Raw genomic sequence first — 19,555 nt, forward strand, 5'->3', positions numbered from 1 at the left:
ATAATCTGCCATAGCTGTGTTCACTCCAGTGATAGCTGAACCATACTTTTAGATCCAGAAAGTAAAACAGTGTGTAAGACCCTCCTATAATCTTCAGGTTTTTATAGGCATTCTCTTAATTCAGCCCTTATCATCTAAAGTGGCAGCTTCTCCTTCCTTTCTCTTGATTCTGTTCTCTATAACAATGCATACACCATCATCAAAGTCATAAGTCCTCGCCTGTGCTTCCACCAACGCTGCTACTCTCTCTGCATAGGCCTTAGGTACTTTATTTGTGTGGACTAAAGTTTCCAGAATGCAACAGGTCATTCATCACCAGCTTCAAACCTACCAACATCCAAGGCATTTTGCAGGAATGTGAATTGTGATGGAGTTACTGGAGGGGACAACACACTGCTGTTCACTTTCTTTGTTAGCATAGTCCCTTGGGCAAAAGCAGATAGGTTGGTTAGGTGGACTCAAGTGTCTGCCAACCTTTCTACGGTGTTTGAGGTGAACCCATGTATGTCAGAGGTGAACTCCAGGTAGGTTTTTCCAACTAGTTTAATACACCTTATAACTAGCAGATATCTCTCCCATATTTGAGATTGTGTTCCAGTCTTAGATTTCAATGTTTTCTCGAGTTTTTATTTCAAGAAACATAATGGGAATCAAAAGCTCATTTTTTTACTCTAATGAGAATTCTTTAAAGTCCATAAAATATCCCAAGAATGAGTCTTTAGCTCATAAGACAATCTATTGTTGGGGTATTATTCAAGTGTCCCAAAAAATGCTTCCTACTTGAGGATTTCAATTATGTCATCTTTGTCTTTTTCTATCACTACTCTTTCCTGACTAGGTAACGGCATCATCTATTTGTAAGACACTAAAAATAATCATTTCCACACAGCTTACAAATTATAAGTTAACAAATAATTCCACTCTGGCCATAAATAATCAGCCAAAAATTGTTAGGCATTTCCTTATGATGGTTCTGCTTTAGCAGAACTTTACGTAAGTATGTGATAGCTGATTCTTTGTAGATTGGATATTCAAAATTAGGATGTTTCCTTTCTGCCACATTTACCATCTCCTTTGTTTTCCTCTTAAAGTTATGGCAAAGAAATAATTATATAACTAAGACACAAGGATTTTGGAAAACAAACATAGCTACTAGTCACTTGCGTTCTTTCCCAAACACATTGGCCTTTTTCCTCCCTTTTGCCCAAAATAAAATTCTGTGAAAATTACAATAAATAGAACAAAACAACAATAATGTTAGTATTTATTCTCTTATAATTATATTTTATTACTTCAATAAATTTTTGGAGGACACACTGAGAAACCACCATCGGTTGTCTAAAATATTTCATAAACTTTATTTTTAAAGTGAATCTTCCTTATATCATCCAGCATTTATTTTATACTGACATTTTTATTATTCAAAAATTCTCACTTGAATAAGAAGAACAGTTCATCTGGAATATCACAACTATTATGCATCATTAATATCCTAATGCATTATTTATAGTGGTGAATAATATCCTGAAATGAGAAGTCACTGAAGATAAAATATTGCTCTATCATGTTCCATTAAGGGAAAAAACACTTTTAATCAAAATGATGCCATAAAAACTGGAGGGTATTATGCTGAGTGAAGTAAGTCAATCGGAGAAGGACAGTGTATGTTCTCATTCATTTGGGGAATATAAATAATAGTGAAAGGGAATATAAGGGAAGGGAGAAGAAATGTGTGGGAAATATCAGAAAGGGAGACAGAACATAAAGACTCCTAACTCTGGGAAAGGAACTAGGGGTGGTGGAAGGGGAGGAGGGCGGGGGGGGGTGGGGGGGAATGGGTGACGGGCACTGAGGGGGGCACTTGACGGGATGAGCACTGGGTGTTATTCTGTATGTTGGTAAATTGAACACCAATAAAAAATAAATTTATTTTTTAAAAAATGATGCCATAAAAATTGAAAGAAATGAAGAGAGAGCACTTGATATTGTTCTATCGACAAGCCTCAATTTCCTTTTTGGAAACCTGGTAAAAATCAACATGTTGATTTATACATGCCGTTTTATACATGCAGTGGATATGGACCAGTCTTAAAAATACAGGATCACCGAAGTGTTAGGCTGAAACAGATCTTAAAAATTCTTATTATCTCTGTCCTGAGTCCACAAAGAGTAACACCAGAAAACTATGCCTGTAGCAAGAAGATCGTTGACCAAGAATTTTTTTTTTAATGAAGTTTCTTTTTTGGGAGGCTTTATGGCAATTGACAAGTGAATGACCTAAGACTATTACTGATTCTCTTTCTAACTTAATATACACTTAAATTTGTACACATGTATGTGTGTAAGGGCACGCCAAGTATCATTTCATACATGGGTATGCTTCAATATACTTTCTAACTAGTTAATGTACATGAAGGCTTGGACACCTTCATTTTATAACCAGCTCTTTTATATATTTCTCTCATAATTCATTTTGCAATAGTTTTTCCACTAATTTTCTTGGAATTCTTAGGTATATCATCAAATCATCTGCAACTATCTCTTCAAATGCAAACTTAAATCTCTGCCTAAATACATTGGCTCAAGCTCCAACAAACACATGCACAACAGATACTGAATATCCTTCTTTAACATACACCTAATTCTGATGAGTATTCTCCTGTACATAAAGTGTTGATTTTTCAATTGAAGCCTGTTTGTAAAATAATGTTAGTGAGCTACCCACCAATTTCTATTTCTTATTAATTTCTAAAACATAGACTCTGAATTTTGTCAACAGACAAAATTTTTCCCTGTCTTCAGAAATGTCAAAAGGATTTTTCTCCTTAGTGCTACTAATATGAAGAATATTATTAATTATATATATATATTTTTTGCTATATAGCCATTCTCAGATTCCTGGAATAAACCACTTGGTCATGATGTATGTTTTAATCAGACACTAGGTTTCTTTTAAAAAAAAATTACTTCATATTTCTGTAAATATTCATAAGTGAAACTGATTAATAATTTTCCAAAATACCTTAAAATTTTAGAATCCATTTTATACCTTACTTGATGAAATAAATTTGGAGGTTTTCTTTATTTTCTTATGTTTTGGAATAGTTTAAATAATATACCTAAGTAGGTGTCATTTGACACTGCTATACCTCATCAGAAAAGTCTTTTACTGATTTATCTGACGATTAGCCTGTTTAGACTTTCTGTGGTAAATTTAATTTTGTCTAGAAACGTATTCATTTTTCTGAAGATTTTCAAATCCACTTGCATAATTGAGCAAATGATCTCTTATGATTTAATTTCCTGTTTCTATCATTATTCCTCTCCTACTTTTATGAAACTTTTAATATTTGAATATTTGTGCTCTCTTCTTGATTGGATTTGGTGAATCAAATCAAATCAATAGGTAAACCAATTGATTTTTTTTTCAAAGAACCAATCTTTAAATTAACTCATCTATTTCCTTTTTACTTTGTTAATTCCATCCTGTTGCTTTCTTTTACTTTGTTATTTTTTCTCATTTTTATTGATCTAGACACTGAATGCTAAAATCTCTATTCTCATAACTTCCTTAGCTGTGTCCCACATATGCCACAGCATTTTGTATTCATTCTCATGACTTTTAAGGAATTCTTCACTTTTGTTTGATACTTCTATGTTCACTCAACGCTTATTTAATAGCAGGACTTTTTAATTTTTATGTAAAAGGGACTTTCATAGGGTTTTGGCTTTTTAGGGAAAAAATAATTTCTAGTTTTACTTCTTTAGAGTTATGTTTATATTATTGCTGCTCTTTGGAGTTTACTGTGTTGTGTGTGTGTGAGACCTAAAATATGGTGACATTAATGTTTTATGTGAATGTTTTAAAAATGTATCCTCTCTGAGGTTCAGATTTTGACAGGTCTTAATAAGGTTGACCTCACTGACCTTTTATACTAGCAGGTTACTTATTTTTTCTACTTGAAGTGTGTTATATCTCCTATTAATGTGTTCTCTATTCTCTTGTCATCTATAGTTTCTGGTTTATGGAAGTGGTTTCTGTTATTGGGTGCATATGCCTACTTAATCTTCATTGAGAAGTATATACCCCTTAAATGTATTAGATATCCTTGTCTCTTTCCAAGGCTTTTGGTGTGGATTATACTTTATTCAGTAATGAGTTTGTGAAACCCACTTTATTTTTATTTGTGTTTCTTAGTATACTCTTGCCCATCCTTTTATCTATACTTTCTTCATCTGTTTTAGTAGATAAAATGTCACATTTGGTTTTGTTAATCTTATCATCTTAAATTCTTCATATTTCAAATGGTCAGTCAAGTCCACTTAGAGTTATTTATATAAAAGTTTAATATAATTTCGGTAAAGTCTCCACATTTTTCTCCCATTTTTGGTAGTTTACCAACTTCACAGTGTTGAGCATGGACCCACTACACGTGATGCTCTCTCCTTCAAAATCATCGTAACTCTTAACAACTTGAATGCACATTGCTTGTTCCCAACCAAGTCCTCCTGCCAGAGTCTCTACTGGAGCTTATTCTCCAATAAATTCCTAAAGAAGGTGTCACGGAAACAATATCCCTAGATTTTTTCACATTCTCAATAGTTTGTTTATGGTTTTTATTTTTATTTTTTTGTTGTTTTGTTTTTTTGTTTTTTTTTTGTTTTTTTTTTTTTGTTTGTTTATGGTTTTTAAATGAAAACTCAGTTTGGTTGGAATCCTTGACTCAGATTTCCTTTCCTTGAGTTTCTTATTACTACATTTTCACTTGGCATAAAGCATTGGTGTTATAAAATCTGATGACAACATGACCTCCTTTCCATTAAAAGTGACTTACCTTTTTGTCTGGATTCAACAAATTATTTTCTTTACTTTTAATGAATATACTTTATTAGAATATGTGTCTCAGCCAGTTAAGACGAAGGTTTTCCAAGGTATGCATTATGCATGTTAAATGTGTAGTTTCAAGCAAATATTCCTGAGCTTTGGTATTCTTCCCAAGGTCTTTGATTATAAGTACGTTAAACGTTCTTTTAACATGTTCTGTTGTTCTTTTTTATGAATAGATTTTTTTTTCTTTTTTCCCTAAGTAGGGTCCATGCCCAGCATGGAGCCCAACATGAGACTTGAACTCACAACCCTGAGATCAAGACCTGAGCTGAGATCAAGAGACAGACATGCTAACTAACTGAGCTACCCAGGTGGCTCCCATAAATAGACTAGTTTTAACAGATTTAGATTCACAGCAAAAATGCATGGAAGGTTCAGAGATTTTCCCATACACTCTCCGCCTGCACATCTTCAGTCTTCCCCATTATTAATATCCCCAACCATAGTGGTACATTTGTTATGACAGATGAATCTACATTGATGCATCTGATTGCCCAAAGTCCATAGTTTGCATTAGGGTCTATTCTTAGTGCTATACACCTTATGAATTTTGACAAATATATAATGACAAGCATCCATCGTTATCATAATGAATAGATTTGCTGTTCTAAAAATCCTGGGCAGCCCAGGTGGCTCAGCGGTTTAGCACCGCCATCAGCCCAGGGCGTGAACCTGGAAACTCAGGACCTAGTCCCACGTAGGGCTACCTACATGGAGCCTGTTTTTCCCTCTGCCTGTGTCTCTGCCTCTGTGTGTGTGTGTGTGTGTGTGTGTGTGTCATGAATAAATAAATAAAATCTTTAATAAATAAATAAATATCCTCCATGTTCCATCTATTCATCTTTCCTGTCTTCCCGGGGATCCCTGGGTGGCGCAGCAGTTTGGCACCTGCCTTTGGCCCAGGGCAAGATCCTGGAGACCCGGGATCGAATCCCACGTCGGGCTCTGGGTGCATGGAGCCTGCTTCTCCCTCTGCCTGTGTCTCTGCCTCTCTCTCTCTCTCTCTGTGACTATAATAAATAAATAAATAAAATTAAAAAAAAATAAAGTCTTTCCTGTCTTCCCTAATCCTTGGCAACCACTGATCTTTTCACTGTCTCTAGTTTTTTCTGTTCCAACATGTCATATAGCAGGAATCATACAGTTCATAGCCTTTTCAGGTTGGCCTCTTTCACTCAGTAGTATGTATTTAAATTTTCTCCATGTCCTTTTGTGACTTGATAGTTCATTTCTTTTTAGTGATGAATAATATTCCATCATCTGTATATACTACACTTTATTAATCCATTTATTTACTGAAGGATATCTTGATTGCTTCCAAAACTTGCTTTCAAGTTTTGACAATTATGAATAAAGCTTCCATAAACATCCATGTGCTAGTTATTGTGTGGAACTAAGTTTTCAAATCCTTTGGGTAAGTAGCAAGGAGCACAATCACTGGATCATGACAAAAATATATTTCGTTTTGTAAGAAACCACCAAACAATCTTCCAAAGTGGATGAACCATTCTCCATCCTCACCAACCATAAATGAGAATTCCTGTTGCTCCACACATCCTGCCAGCATCTGGTGTCAGAATCTAGCCATTTGTTTTCATTTGCACTCCCCTGATGACCAGGTGCAGCATTTTCTTCATGTGCTTATTTGTCATGTGGATATCTTCTTCGGTGAAGCACTTGTTAAGGTCTTTGGCCCATTTGTTAATCTGTCTGTTTTTCTTACTTTTGGGTTGTAAGAAAGAGTTCTTTCAATATTTTGGCTAACAGTCATTTTTCAAATGTCTTTTTTTGTAAGTTTTTCCCCCATTTAGGCTCATTGTCTCATTCCTTGGACATTGTCTTCCTCAGAGCACAGATTTCTAATTTTAATGAAGTCCAGCTTGCCAATTTATTCTTTCATAAGTTGTACTTTTGGTGTTATATTTAAAAAGTCATCACCATACCCAACATTACCTAGGTTTTTTACTATGCTATTTTCTAGTATTTTAGCTTTGCTTTTTAAAGACTGCAGTCCATTCTGAGTTAATTTTTGTGAAGAGATTAATGTCTACCTAGATTCTTTTATCTTCATTAAGATGTCCAGTCATTCCAGTACCACTTATTGGAAAGACTACCTTTGCTCCATTATTTTTTTGTTCCTTTGACAATAATAAGTTGACTATTTTTGTGAATCTCTTTCTAGACCCTCTATTTTGTTCCACTGATCTACTGGTATTTTCTTTCACCAATACCACACTATTTTTAATACTGTAGCTTTAAAACGTTTTCTCCTTTAACATCATGCCATTTGGGGTCTTTGGGTGCTCCAAATAGACTTCAAAAACCATTTGTGAATATCTTCAAAATAACTTGCTGGGATTTTGATAGGAATTGCATTAAATCTATAGATCAAGTCCAACATGACATTTTGAAAATACTGAGTCTTCCTATTCATGAACATAGAATATCTCTCCATTTATTTAGTTCTTCTTTGATATCTATCACCTGAGTTTTACTGTTCTTATGTTATACATCTTATAATATTTTCTAAGTTTATACCTAAGTATTTTTTTTTGCATTCTAAGATAAATGGTATTGTGTTTTAAATTTCAAATTTTAGTTGTTCATTGCTGGTTCTTAGGAATGCAATTGACTTTTGTATATTAATGTTGTATCCTGCAACCTTGCTATAATTGCTTATTTAGTTTTTAGTTGATTCAGGTTTTCTACACAGATGAGCAAGTCATCTGCAAACAGTTTTATTTCTCCCTTCTCCATCTGTATGCCATTTATTTCTCCATATCTTTAAGGTTTTCTTTGTTTATCTGAGAGAGAAAGAGAGAGAGAGAGAAAGATGAGCAAGAGCAGAGAGAGTAGCAGATGGAGAAGTAGGTTCTGCACTGAGCAGGGAACCCAATGCAGGGCTCAATCCCAGGACCCTGGGATCCTGACCTGAGCTAAAGGCAGATATTCAACTGATTAAGCCACCCAGGTGGCCCTTTTCTTTCTTATCTAGTCCTTGCATTAGCCAGGACTTCCAGCATAATATTGAAAATCAATGGTGAGAGCAGACATATTTGGCTTGTTGCTGATCTTAGCAGCAGAGCTTTAAGCTTCTCACTATTAAGATATGAGCTGTATGGGGCACCTGGGTGGCTGGTGGCTCAGTGGTTGAGTGTCTGCCTTAAGCTCAAGGCATGATCCCAGGGAGCCTGCTTCTAACTCTGCCTATGTCTCTGCCTCTCTCTGTGTATGTCTCTTATGAATAAATAAATTTAAAAAAATGTGAGCTGTAGGTTTTCTATACTTTTCAAGAAGTTCTATACTTTTCAAGAAGCTGAGAAATTTCCCTTCTTTTCCTAGTTTACTGAGAGTTTTTATCAGGAATGAGTGCTGGGCTTTGTCAAATGCTACTTCTGTACCTAGTAATATGATGGTATGATCTTTTTCCTCTTTTCTCAGTTGATGTGATAGACTATAGGGGTTGATTTTTGAATCCGAACCAGCCTTGCTTATCTGGGATAATAAATCCTATGTGATCAAGGTATATAATTCTTTTTCTACACTGCTGGATTCAACTTGTTAATAATTTTGTTTACATTTACGTTTATGAGAGGTTTTAGTCTGCACTTTTTTTTCTTATAATGTATTTGTCAGGTTTTGATTTTTAGAGTAATGTTGGCCTCAGAGAATGAGTTAACTATTTCTTTTGCTTTTATCTTCTGAAAGAGATTAGAGTTAACCCATATAATTTCCTCTTTAAATGTTCAATAGAATTGATGAGTAAATCCAACTGGGCCTGCTGCTTTTAGTATGGAAAGTTATTAATTGTTGATTCAATTTACTACCTATAAGGTATTCAGAATGTTTATTTCTTCTTGTGTGAGTTCTGGCAGATTGTGATTTTCAAGGAATTGGTCCATTTCATCTTAGTTTATAAAATTCATGGGCACAGATTTATAATATTGCTTTATTATCTATATACTGTTTGTGGAATCTATAGTGATGTCTCATTTCTTTTTTTTTTAAGATTTTATTTACTTATTAATAAGAGACACGGGGGGCGGGGGGGGCGCAGAGACATAGGCAGAGGGAGAAGCAGGCTCCACACAGGGAGCCCAATGCGGGACTCGATCCCGGGACTCCGGGATCACACCATGAGCTGAAGGTAGATGCTCAACTGTCAAGCCACCCAGGTGTCCCATCTTATTTCTGATATTAGTAATTTGTATTCTTTTTTCCTTAATTAGCCTTGCTAGAAGTTTGTCATCAAATTTATTGATTTTTTCAGTGAAATAGCTTTTTTTGGTTGATTTTCTGCTATTTCATTGATTTCTGCTCTAATTTTTTTGTTGTTGTTGTTTCCTTTCTTCCGCTTACTTTCAATTTATTTAGTTCTTCTCTTTCTGGTTTCCAAGGTGGAAGTTTAGATTATTGACTTTAGATCTTCCTCTTTATTTTTTATTTTTTTTAAGATTTTATTTATTTATGCATGACAGACACAGAGAGAGAAGAGAGAGAGAGAGAGAGAGGCAGAGACCCAGGCAGAAGGAGAAGCAGGCTCCATGCAGGGAGCCTGATGTGGGACTCGATCCCGAGTCTCCAGGACCACACCCCAGGCTGAAGGCGGCACAAAACCGCTGGGCGCCCAGGGCTGCCCTCTTCCTCTTTTTTAATTGATCCCCTTGGTACTTTGAATTTCCCCCCTAAACACTGCTTTTGGTGCATCCCACAAATTTTGATAAGTGGTGTTTTCATTTTCATTTAGTTCAAAATATTTTTAGCCATGTGTTATTTAAAAGTGTGTTACTAAATCTCCAAGTATTTTGACATTTTCTACCTTTCTATTTTTTTTTAAAGATTTTATTTATGCAAGAGAGCAGGAGAGAGTGAGAGAAAGCAAGCACATGAGTAGGGGAAAGGAGCAGAGGCAGAGGGAGAAGCAGACTTCCCATCAAGCAGGGAGCCTGACACAGCTCGATCTCAGGACCCTGAGCTGAGGATCATGACCTGAGCTGAGGATCATGACATGAGCTGAGGATCATGACCTAAGCTGAAGGCAGACACTTAACCAACTCAACTACCCAGGCACGCCGCACCTTTCTATTTTAAATCAATTGCTGTCTGAGGCCAGATATTGTATGATACAATATATCTGAGGTCAGATATATTGTATGATTTCTGTTCTTTTAAATGTGTTAAGTTGTATGTTATGACCCAGAATATGGTGTATTTTGATGAATGTGTCCATATGAGCTTGTGAAAAATGTGTATTCTGCTATTGCTGGATGAAATAAACCATACATGCCCATTATATTCAGTTGATTCATAGTGTTGTGTAGTTCATCTATGCCCTTACTAATTTCCTCCCCATTTCTGATAAAGTGGTGTTGAAGTCTCCAACTGAGACACTGGATTCATTTATTTTTCCTTGTAGTTCTATCAGTTTTTGCCTCACATGCTTTGATGCTCTGCCGTTAGGCACATATATGTTAAGGATTGTTATGAGAACCGATTCCTTCATAACCATGTAATGCCCTTCTTTATCACCAATAGCTTTCCTTACCTTGAAGCCTGCTATTCCTTTTTTTTTTTTTAATTATTGTTAGCATGATATATCTTTCTCCATCCATTTGCTTTTAACCTATGTGTCTTTATGTTTGAGGGGAGTTTCCTATAGGCAAGAAATAGTTGGGTATCATGTTTGATCCACTCTGACAATTTCTTTTAATTGGTACATTTAAACCACTGATGTTCAAAGTAATTATTGATTTAAGTGGATTAAGATCTACTATATTTGTTTCTGTTTTCTGTTTTTGCCCTTATTCTTTGTTTCCACTTTTGTCATCCACTCTTTTTCTGCCTTTAGTGGCTTTAATTAAACATTTTATATGATTTCATTTTCCCTTGTTTCTTCACATATATGTATATATATATTACTTCACATATAAGATATGTATATATATCTTATATGTGATATATATGTGTGTATATATATACATATCTTGTTTCCCTTGTATATATATACATATCTTGTTTCCCTTGTTTCTTCACATATATGTATATATATGTATATTACTTCACATATAAGATATGTATATATATCCTATATGTGATATATATGTGTGTATATATATACATATCTTATATGTGAAGTAATATATATATATATTACTTTTTAAAAGTTCTTTTCTCAGAGTCTGTAATATACATTTACAACTAATCCAAGTCTACTTTCAAATAACAGTATACTCATATTCCATGGATAGTGGATGCACCTTATAATAAAATAATCCTAATTCATCCCTCTCATCCTTTGTAGAATTGCTGTTATTCCTTTCACTTACACATAAACATACATAGGCAAATACAGCGTTGCTGTTATTACTCTGAGCAAACTTTTACATTATGTCAATTAAGAATAAGAAAAATTTTTTAATTCTAATTTTACCTTCACCAATGCTTTCTTCATTCCTTTATGTAAATTCAAGTTTCTGAACTTCCCTCTTGCTGAGGATCTTTCTCCAACATTTCTTGTAAGGCAAGTCTACTGGCAACTAATTTCTTCAATTTTTGTCTGAGAAAGTCATTTCTCCTTCACTCTTAAAGGGCACTTTTGTAGGATACAGAATTCTAGGTTAATAATTTTCCCCTCCCAACATTTTAATTATTTCACTCTCTTCTTGCTTGCATGCTTTCTAAAAAGTAGGATGTAATCTTATCTTTGCTCTTTTATAGGCAAGGTGTTTCCCTGCTGCCGCCCCTTCCCACTCCAGCTTCTTTCAGTATTTTTTTATCTTTAATTTTCTGTACCTTGAAAATGATATGCCTACATGTAGTGGGATTTTTGCACTCATTCTTCTTGGTGAGGTCTTAACTTCCTGGATTTGTGGTTAGATGTTGGACATTAACTTGAAGAAATTCTCACTCTACTGTTTCAAATATTTCTTCTATTCCTTTCTTCATGGTTCTAGAGCTCTTTCATAGTTGTCCTTCAGTTCTTAAATATTAGGTCCTGTTTTGTTTTTTTCTTCTATTTTATCCAATCTTTTTTAATGTTTTCTTTGCTTTTCAGTTTTCGAGGTTTCTATGGAGATATACTCAAACTCAGAATCTTTGCTCAGCTGAGTCCAGTCTAATAATAAGCCCATCAAAGGCATTCTTAATTCTGTCAGTGTTTCTGTTCTCCAGCATTTTTTTTCTCTCTTTGAATTCCATCTCTGCTTACATTGCCCATCTGTTCTTGCAGGCTGTTTATTTTATGAACTGGAGCTTTTAGCCTATTTACCATAGCTGTTTTTCAATTCCTGGTCTGATAATTCCACCACTGTTACCATATCTAAGTCTGTTTTTTATCCCTGATCGGTCTCTTCCAACTGTGTGTGTTACCTTGCAGGATATGATTTTCTTTTTCTCAATAGCCACATACCATGCTTTGGGTGAAGGGAATTGCTGTAAAGATTCTTTACAGGTTTTCACTTTTCCATTTTCTATTATTCCTAAGCATTACACATGGGTTTACATACTCTTGTGTCCTTCCTAGTTCAGTCTCCATTTCTAAAGTTAATCTCTCCAGGATTTACAATTCTGTCCTATTATCTTTCAATTCTTTTCAAATCTTTCTCTTCTCTACTCACCTTATTTCTGAGTTTATAATCTACACAGTTCCCCAGAGAAGCTCTCTTTTTTTAATTTCTTTTAACTCATTTTGGAACATCATGTAACAGCTTTAAGTCTGGAGAACCTGTATTATCTATAAATATTATTACTCTCCTTGTTCTCTTTGACATATAAAATTACATAAAAATAGATAAATTATGTATAAAAGATAACTGCAAATAATTATGTAAATAAATGTTAATTAGATTACTCTGCTCATTCTTATACATTAATCACACATAATTACATATAATTATATATATATACACATAATGGTTTTATATGTAGTATATGTATACATGTATATGATAAGTATATAAAGTATGTAAAATATATGTTACACATATAAATTATATATAACTTATATAATTGTATATGTATATAATGGTTTTATATATTATAGAATCATATGTATATAACATATATACACAATAATTATATATGTAATATATATATGTACAGTATACATATATATTTATATAAAATAAAAAAGAGACACACCAACCAAGAACAGAATTATGTCTACAAGCAATAAAGATGTATCAGAATAACAGATAAACTGGAAGAAGAGGAGGGTAGGTCAGTATAGCTTCTGTAGCTACATGGCTCTAGAGTAACTTGTTCTGTTTTCACCATATTCAAAACACAACTATTCTTTTATGAGATCTGTTGGCTCTGTTTCCCTTCCTCCCTTTTACCTGATACTTCTCTATCCCTTGTCCCACTCAATCCATACTAGGTTCTTAAACATTTCTCCTCAAAGTAAGACTTATCTAGAAGTGGGCTTTAACAGGTTCATTTCAAAATGTCATAGGCCAAGGCTGCTCCAGAAATACTGGTTCATCATTACCATGTCTCCTTCATCCCCTCCTGGTTTCAGTTGCTCTTTCTACATTGTCCCCACCCCCACCCCGTCCTCCTTGACAACTTGTAACCGAATTTTGGACATGACAAAAACCATGTTACCTTTCCTCCACTTCCTGCAATAAACATTCCAACATTATGTGTGGTGATAACATGTCATCTAGTTTATTCTAGATATTATGTTTTCTGTGTGTATGGGGTTCTGCTGTCTTTTGAGTTCTGCCTGCTTTTATGTAAAGATTCACAGAGATGAATATATAACTTATTTCCTCTCAAACTTTTAATGATAACAGGGTGAGTCTGCCAGAAAGTGACTAGATTCCTAAGAGCAAAAGCCTAACTTCTCAATCGTAATATATAGAAAATGAAGTGTCACTCATATAAAGAATACACAATAAATATCCATGATTATAATTTACAAATGACTAACTGAAAAACATCATCAGATTTGATGTTTGCAAGTTTTGCAGAAAAACATATGTTGGAGTTATGAACCATCCTCTTTTAGGCAGAAATCAGCATGAGTAGATGTCCCAAGAGGATGAAACGGTCTTCAGAGAAAGTCAGTCCTGCCTTTGATTAAAAGATTCTGTAGCTTAAGATATTTCTGGGATCATTTCCAGGAACATGTATATAGTTTACAATGACTGACTACTCACTGCCAACAATAATTTTGTTCTCTCCACCTTTTTAATAAATGCAGGAGATAAACTTGAGAGGAGGAGGGAAAGGCCATCTCTCATTTTCCACCAGTGAAAAATCCAGATATTTCTGCATGAAACACACCTGTATCCAGGCTTATATATTTTAAACTGAGATCCAGAGTTTTGATTCCTTATAATTATAGAAAAATAAAAGTTTATGAAAATATAATTGGGCTAAGACTAGTAGTCACTTCAGACTTAATGATCCACTAAATTTTGTGGATGACTTACTAGGTTCAAGGCACTGTTCTTGGTACTAAGCAGTAAGAGATAAGAAAATAAATGAAATATGCTCTGGTCCTCAGGGAATTCAGAAGCTGGTGTATGTATCTGAGAACATACATATGTATATATTCACACAAAAAGGTGGTGAGGATATTATACAGAATTAAACTGGCAACATAAGTATAAACAAAGCACTTAAGAACTGCAGATAATAGGACACCGGGAACTTGGGAAAAAAGCAACCCAGAAGAGGGGCTCATGTTTGAAATAGGCTTTGAAGGACAAGCTGCATTTCAGCCAGCAGAGACGTACAGGAAGGATATCTAGCACAGAGACAAAGGCAAATGGAAATACAAAAAAGGAAATGACATAGTAGGGGGTTTTCAAGTAAGAGTGTACTTAGGTTGTAAGAACTTACAAAAAAAGGGATCCCTGGGTGGCACAGCGGTTTGGCGCCTGCCTTTGGCCCAGGGCGCGATCCTGGAGACCCGGGATCGAATCCCACATCGGGCTCCCGGTGCATGGAGCTTGCTTCTCCCTCTGCCTATGTCTCTGCCTCTCTCTCTCTCTCTCTCTCTCTCTCTCTCTGTGACTATCATAAATAAATTAAAAAAAAAAAAAAAAGAACTTACAAAAAAAAGTTCAATAGGTTTACTGGACTTCAACTGCTATTGATTCTATGCTTAATAAACAATCTCAGTATCTCATCCTACATGCAAATTTTCAAAGACTAGAAAAGAATAGAATAGGATGACAACAAAAGTGGTCAAAATTCCCTAGATCATCATCAGCTAACAACAAGAACCAAGAGTATCCCTTCTAGGAAGTAACTAGCTTAAATGGATGTCTCGCCCTAATCAGTGTCTTGATTGCCACATGATGTGCCTACTACAAATCAGGAGCATTCATTCTTTGTATTGGAAACCACCTCTTACATTAAAGGAACAAGAGAACAATAGCCAGTAGAGCATTCAACATAATGTGAAAATCAAAAACCAGCTAGCTGGGATTCCCGGGTGGCTCGGTGGTCTAGCAACTGCCTTCAGCCCAGGGCATGATCCTGGAGTCCTGGGATCAAGTCCCACATCGGGCTACCTGCATGGAGCCTGTTTCTACCTCTGCACTCCACCCCTCCCCCCCCCTCATTATATATATATATCATGAATAAATATTAAAATCTAAAAAAAAAAAAAAAACAGCTAGCTAAATAGTGTGCCTGATTCAGGCCACTAAAGAATATCAGAAACCACAAGGAATGTGCTAAATGTTAAAATGCTTAACGTTTTCTTCTTAAGAAGACTACTTTTCACAACTGACACCTATCACAATAATTTGTACAAACAGAATGCTCAATAAACACTTGTCGAATTACAAATAAATCTAAGCAGGGCTATAAAATGCATAATGTTTTGCCACCCTCTATTACAATGTTAATCATGTTACTTGGCATTGAATTAGTATAATAAATGAATCATATGTATACATTGCTTAGTATTGTTTCACAGACTAACCAAAGAAATACTGTGGTATAAAGGAAAGGATCGGGGGATCTGAAGCCAAAAGGCCAAGGTATAAATGTGAAAAACCATTGCTAACATCATGGCTTCGAGTCACATTAAGCATTTTAGGCATAGTAGCTGGCCTCTGTTAAGTCCCCAAGTCCCCTGTCAAGTGAATTTGACAGTGAGAATTATGCATACTCTTACTGCAACAGCCAAATGAGACTATCAAAGAACTCTGTAGACCAATAAATATTTCACAAAAGATAACTACATTGACTGGTTTCCAGTTGACTTGCTATCCGTGAGAAGTTTTCCTCTTTCCTTTATTCCAGTCTGAGCTTTCAGCATATCGTGTATATCCCCAAGGCATGTTCTCAATCCCCCCCAATTCCCTACCATCACTCTATTCCAAAGAACCAGCAGCTCCCATCCAGACTTCCAATTCCTTACTTCCATGCTTGCTCTCTCAACATCCTCCAATCACATAAGAGCCAAGATGATCTTTGCCACATCTAAGTCAAATTGCACCACTGTCCTGCTCTAATGATCTCCCTTCATCTTAGAGAGAAACCTCAACTTCCGGCTTTGGCCTGGAAGGCCTTTGATGACTAGGCCTGGTTGAGATCTCCTCTTCCTAACTAGAGGCCTCTGTATTACCTGGCTTCTCTTTAAAATGTCCCAGAGTACTCAGCACTGCTCACTCAATTCATTCCAGATTGCTCAAATGTCACTGTCTCAGAAAGCTGTCCCCAAATGCCCTTTGTGAAAGAGTGAGTCCTTGTCCCATCATTCTACACCCTATTACTCTGCTTTCTCCATAGTCCTTAGTTCTAAAATAACACCGTTTATTCACTTGTTTACATTTACACTAGAATAGAAACACCATGGGTGCAAAGGCTTTGTCTAATTCTTGTCAACAATCTCATCTGACCTACTTGCAACAAGTATGGACTTGGGGGGCACGTGGGTGGCTCAGTCGGTTAAGCGTCTGCCTTCATGAAGCTCAGGTCATGATCCCAGGTCCTAGGATCAAGCCCCCAGATCGAGCTGCCTGCTCAGCCAAGAGTTTGCTTCTCCCTCTCCCTTTGCCTCTCCCTGCTCTTGCATAAGTGCTTTCTCTCTCTCTCTCTCTCTCTCTCTCTCTCTCTAATAAATAAAATCTTTAAAAAAATGGTGGCTCAACTAGAAATTTTCTTAATGAATGGTAAGCACATTTTCCACATCCCCTTTAATTTATCTATTCCATGGACAATAACAGAGTGCCCAAAGTAACTTCAATACCACCCATAAAACCCAAATATTTGAATAACCTCAAAAGGCTTTATCCCACCTTGGAATTTGAAGTGGACTCCAAGAAACAAAGTCTGTTGCCAAAGCCTTCTGCTGCCAAACACAGCTTCTGTTGTTCTTTGTGGATGGTTGCGGTACACTGCAGAACCACTTCATCATCCTGCAGAGGGGGAGAAAAATAAAAAGTGAGCTCTGACAAAACTAGACAGCCTGTATCAGATCTACAAGACTATTATTTTAGTGCATATTAAAAATCAGAGAAAAATGTAACAACTTAAAAAAAAAAAAAAAAAACAAGTCTCAATCCCTCGAGAACTTTTTTCTGTAAAAAAAGTAACTGAGTGGAAGGAGGGGTGAAAGAGGTGATTGCCATTCAGGCAGTCAACAGTTTTCTCACTATCATTACTGGTCCCCAGAGGCAATCCACACAAGGTACAGTAAAATATAGAATCTCCATGTTAGCACTCTCACACACGGGTTTAATCATCAGAATTACCGAGTAACTGCCTGACATCAAGTATCATCAAAAAGAGCAAAGGTTCCAACAGCAGCCACACACACACTGATCCAAAACCAGCACAGGAACAGGTCAATAACAGAACATCTGCAATCAAATAGACCCAAAAAACCATCTCCATTCATCTACACTTGGCCACTCCTCCACATTTGAAATGACACTCGGTTGCTTAAAAACATTCAGAGAGATGATTTGCCAGTTCAGTCTTGTGAAATCCACACTGGTTTCCAACTAACTAAGCAAGTTATACAAGGGAAGAGACGATAAGTAAGAGGACTCTGTGTAGACAGCATGAAGATTGCAAAAAGCATAGACTTGAGAATCAGCAATAGCTGGATTGCCATTCCGGCTCTGCCATCCACAGGTTAGAAGACCCTAGACAAGTACTGAATCTCTAAGATGATAAGATAAATGAGTCACACAGGAACTGACATGCAAAGGACGCTAAACAGACAATAAATAGGAGCTAACACTGTCAAAAATATTTCAATGGAACAAATTCTAAGTAGCAACTGCCTAAAAAGTCTAACCACCTGTATTTTGACATTCCAAATGCAAAGAAACAGGACACTTCACAAAGAAGTGAAAGAACAAATATATACACTGACCTATTTAATCAGAATTGGAGAGAAAAGAGACAAGCAAGTATATCCTAAAAGACCCTCTTCATGGAAGAACAGAGGAGGGATAAGGAGACGTGATTAAAAATTCAAAAGGAAAAAAGTCTTTTGGATTAACCCAAAGAATATGCTGTATCAAATGGAAAAGTACAGCTCCAATTTGCATTTAAAACCTTTATAATCCTATGTATTTGCTTTATTTCCTGTATAGTGCAGCAACACCTAATAGCTGGCTTAGAGTACCAGTCACAGGCGAAGTTCAATCTTTTAATAATCACCTCCCAACTATTCCTCCAGGTGCTCATTAATTTCCAGTGAACATTCGATTGTTATATTTAAAAAGTCATCTGCTAAAAAAAAGCATTATTTTCATATAATAAGTATATCTGAATATTAATTCATGCTCAGCATGGCTATAACAAAAATAATGCAGTGTGTTGTTGCTTATATAATCGGCAAAATCAAAGATATATTTTGTCTTCCAAATACGCAGTATAATAACAAAGAACTGATTTGTGCTGATGTGCTCAATGCCTTACCAAGTCCCCACAGTCTTTTACTATCTTGTCTCACTCACCCTCTGGAACTAAGTCTAGCATGGAAACTGTACTCTTGGGTAAAATGGGCTCCTCTGGATGTTGGAGACCATCTAAATACCATTTAGTAAATAATTACTTTAATAGACTCATTAAAGACAGTTTGAGAATGAGAAGAAGAGAAAATAGAAAGGTACAGGACAGACAAGAATAATAGGAAGTCCCAAAAGAAGAGGAGGTACATCATATTTACCAAGTAGTATAGTGTATGTCAGCCCTGCCATTAACTGATTTATTCTTCACAGCATCTCATGACATAAAGATGATCCACATTTATATAGATGAGGACAATGAGGCTCAAGGCAACTTGTTGATCATAGAGAGGGCTGATCATACATATTTTAGGAACTGATCGATCAACCTACTTTATCTGAACCTAAAAATCCTCAGCCCCAGACTGCTTCTAGAGGCTCAACTGATTTTTTTAACTATATTTGTTATCTAGAAAAGTACCTCTCAATCTTTAACATGCATCCTTTCACCTGTGGGTATTGCTGAAATGCAGATTCTGGTTCTGTTGCACTTGGGCACGCTGATTCTACATCTCAAACCAGTGGATCTGAGGAACTAGAATCCCAAATGGGTCCCAGAAAGGGTATGGATCCCAGAAGACATGTCAGCAGTCTCTTAAAAGAGCTTGGACGTCATCAATAACAGCTGAATATTAAAATAAGTTCAAATATTTTGGACAGAACCAGAAATGAGCTCACA

The 19,555-nt window shown here is 35.8% G+C and overlaps 1 protein-coding gene across 4 annotated transcripts in view; it reads right to left on the reverse strand.

The window, feature by feature from the left end:
* The window catches only part of RYR2 (ryanodine receptor 2), a 727,449-nt gene that overhangs the window by 519,078 nt on the left and 188,816 nt on the right, over nucleotides 1–19,555 (reverse strand). For all 4 annotated transcript variants that reach the window (XM_077894379.1, XM_077894378.1, XM_077894377.1 and 1 more), the window contains exon 2: nucleotides 17,152–17,271. In XM_077894379.1, coding sequence (XP_077750505.1) covers nucleotides 17,152–17,271 — 120 coding nt within the window. The remainder of the gene's footprint in view (nucleotides 1–17,151; nucleotides 17,272–19,555) is intronic.

The sequence above is a fragment of the Canis aureus genome, chromosome 4 (assembly GCF_053574225.1).
Source record: "Canis aureus isolate CA01 chromosome 4, VMU_Caureus_v.1.0, whole genome shotgun sequence".
Taxonomy (NCBI): Eukaryota; Metazoa; Chordata; class Mammalia; order Carnivora; family Canidae; genus Canis; species Canis aureus.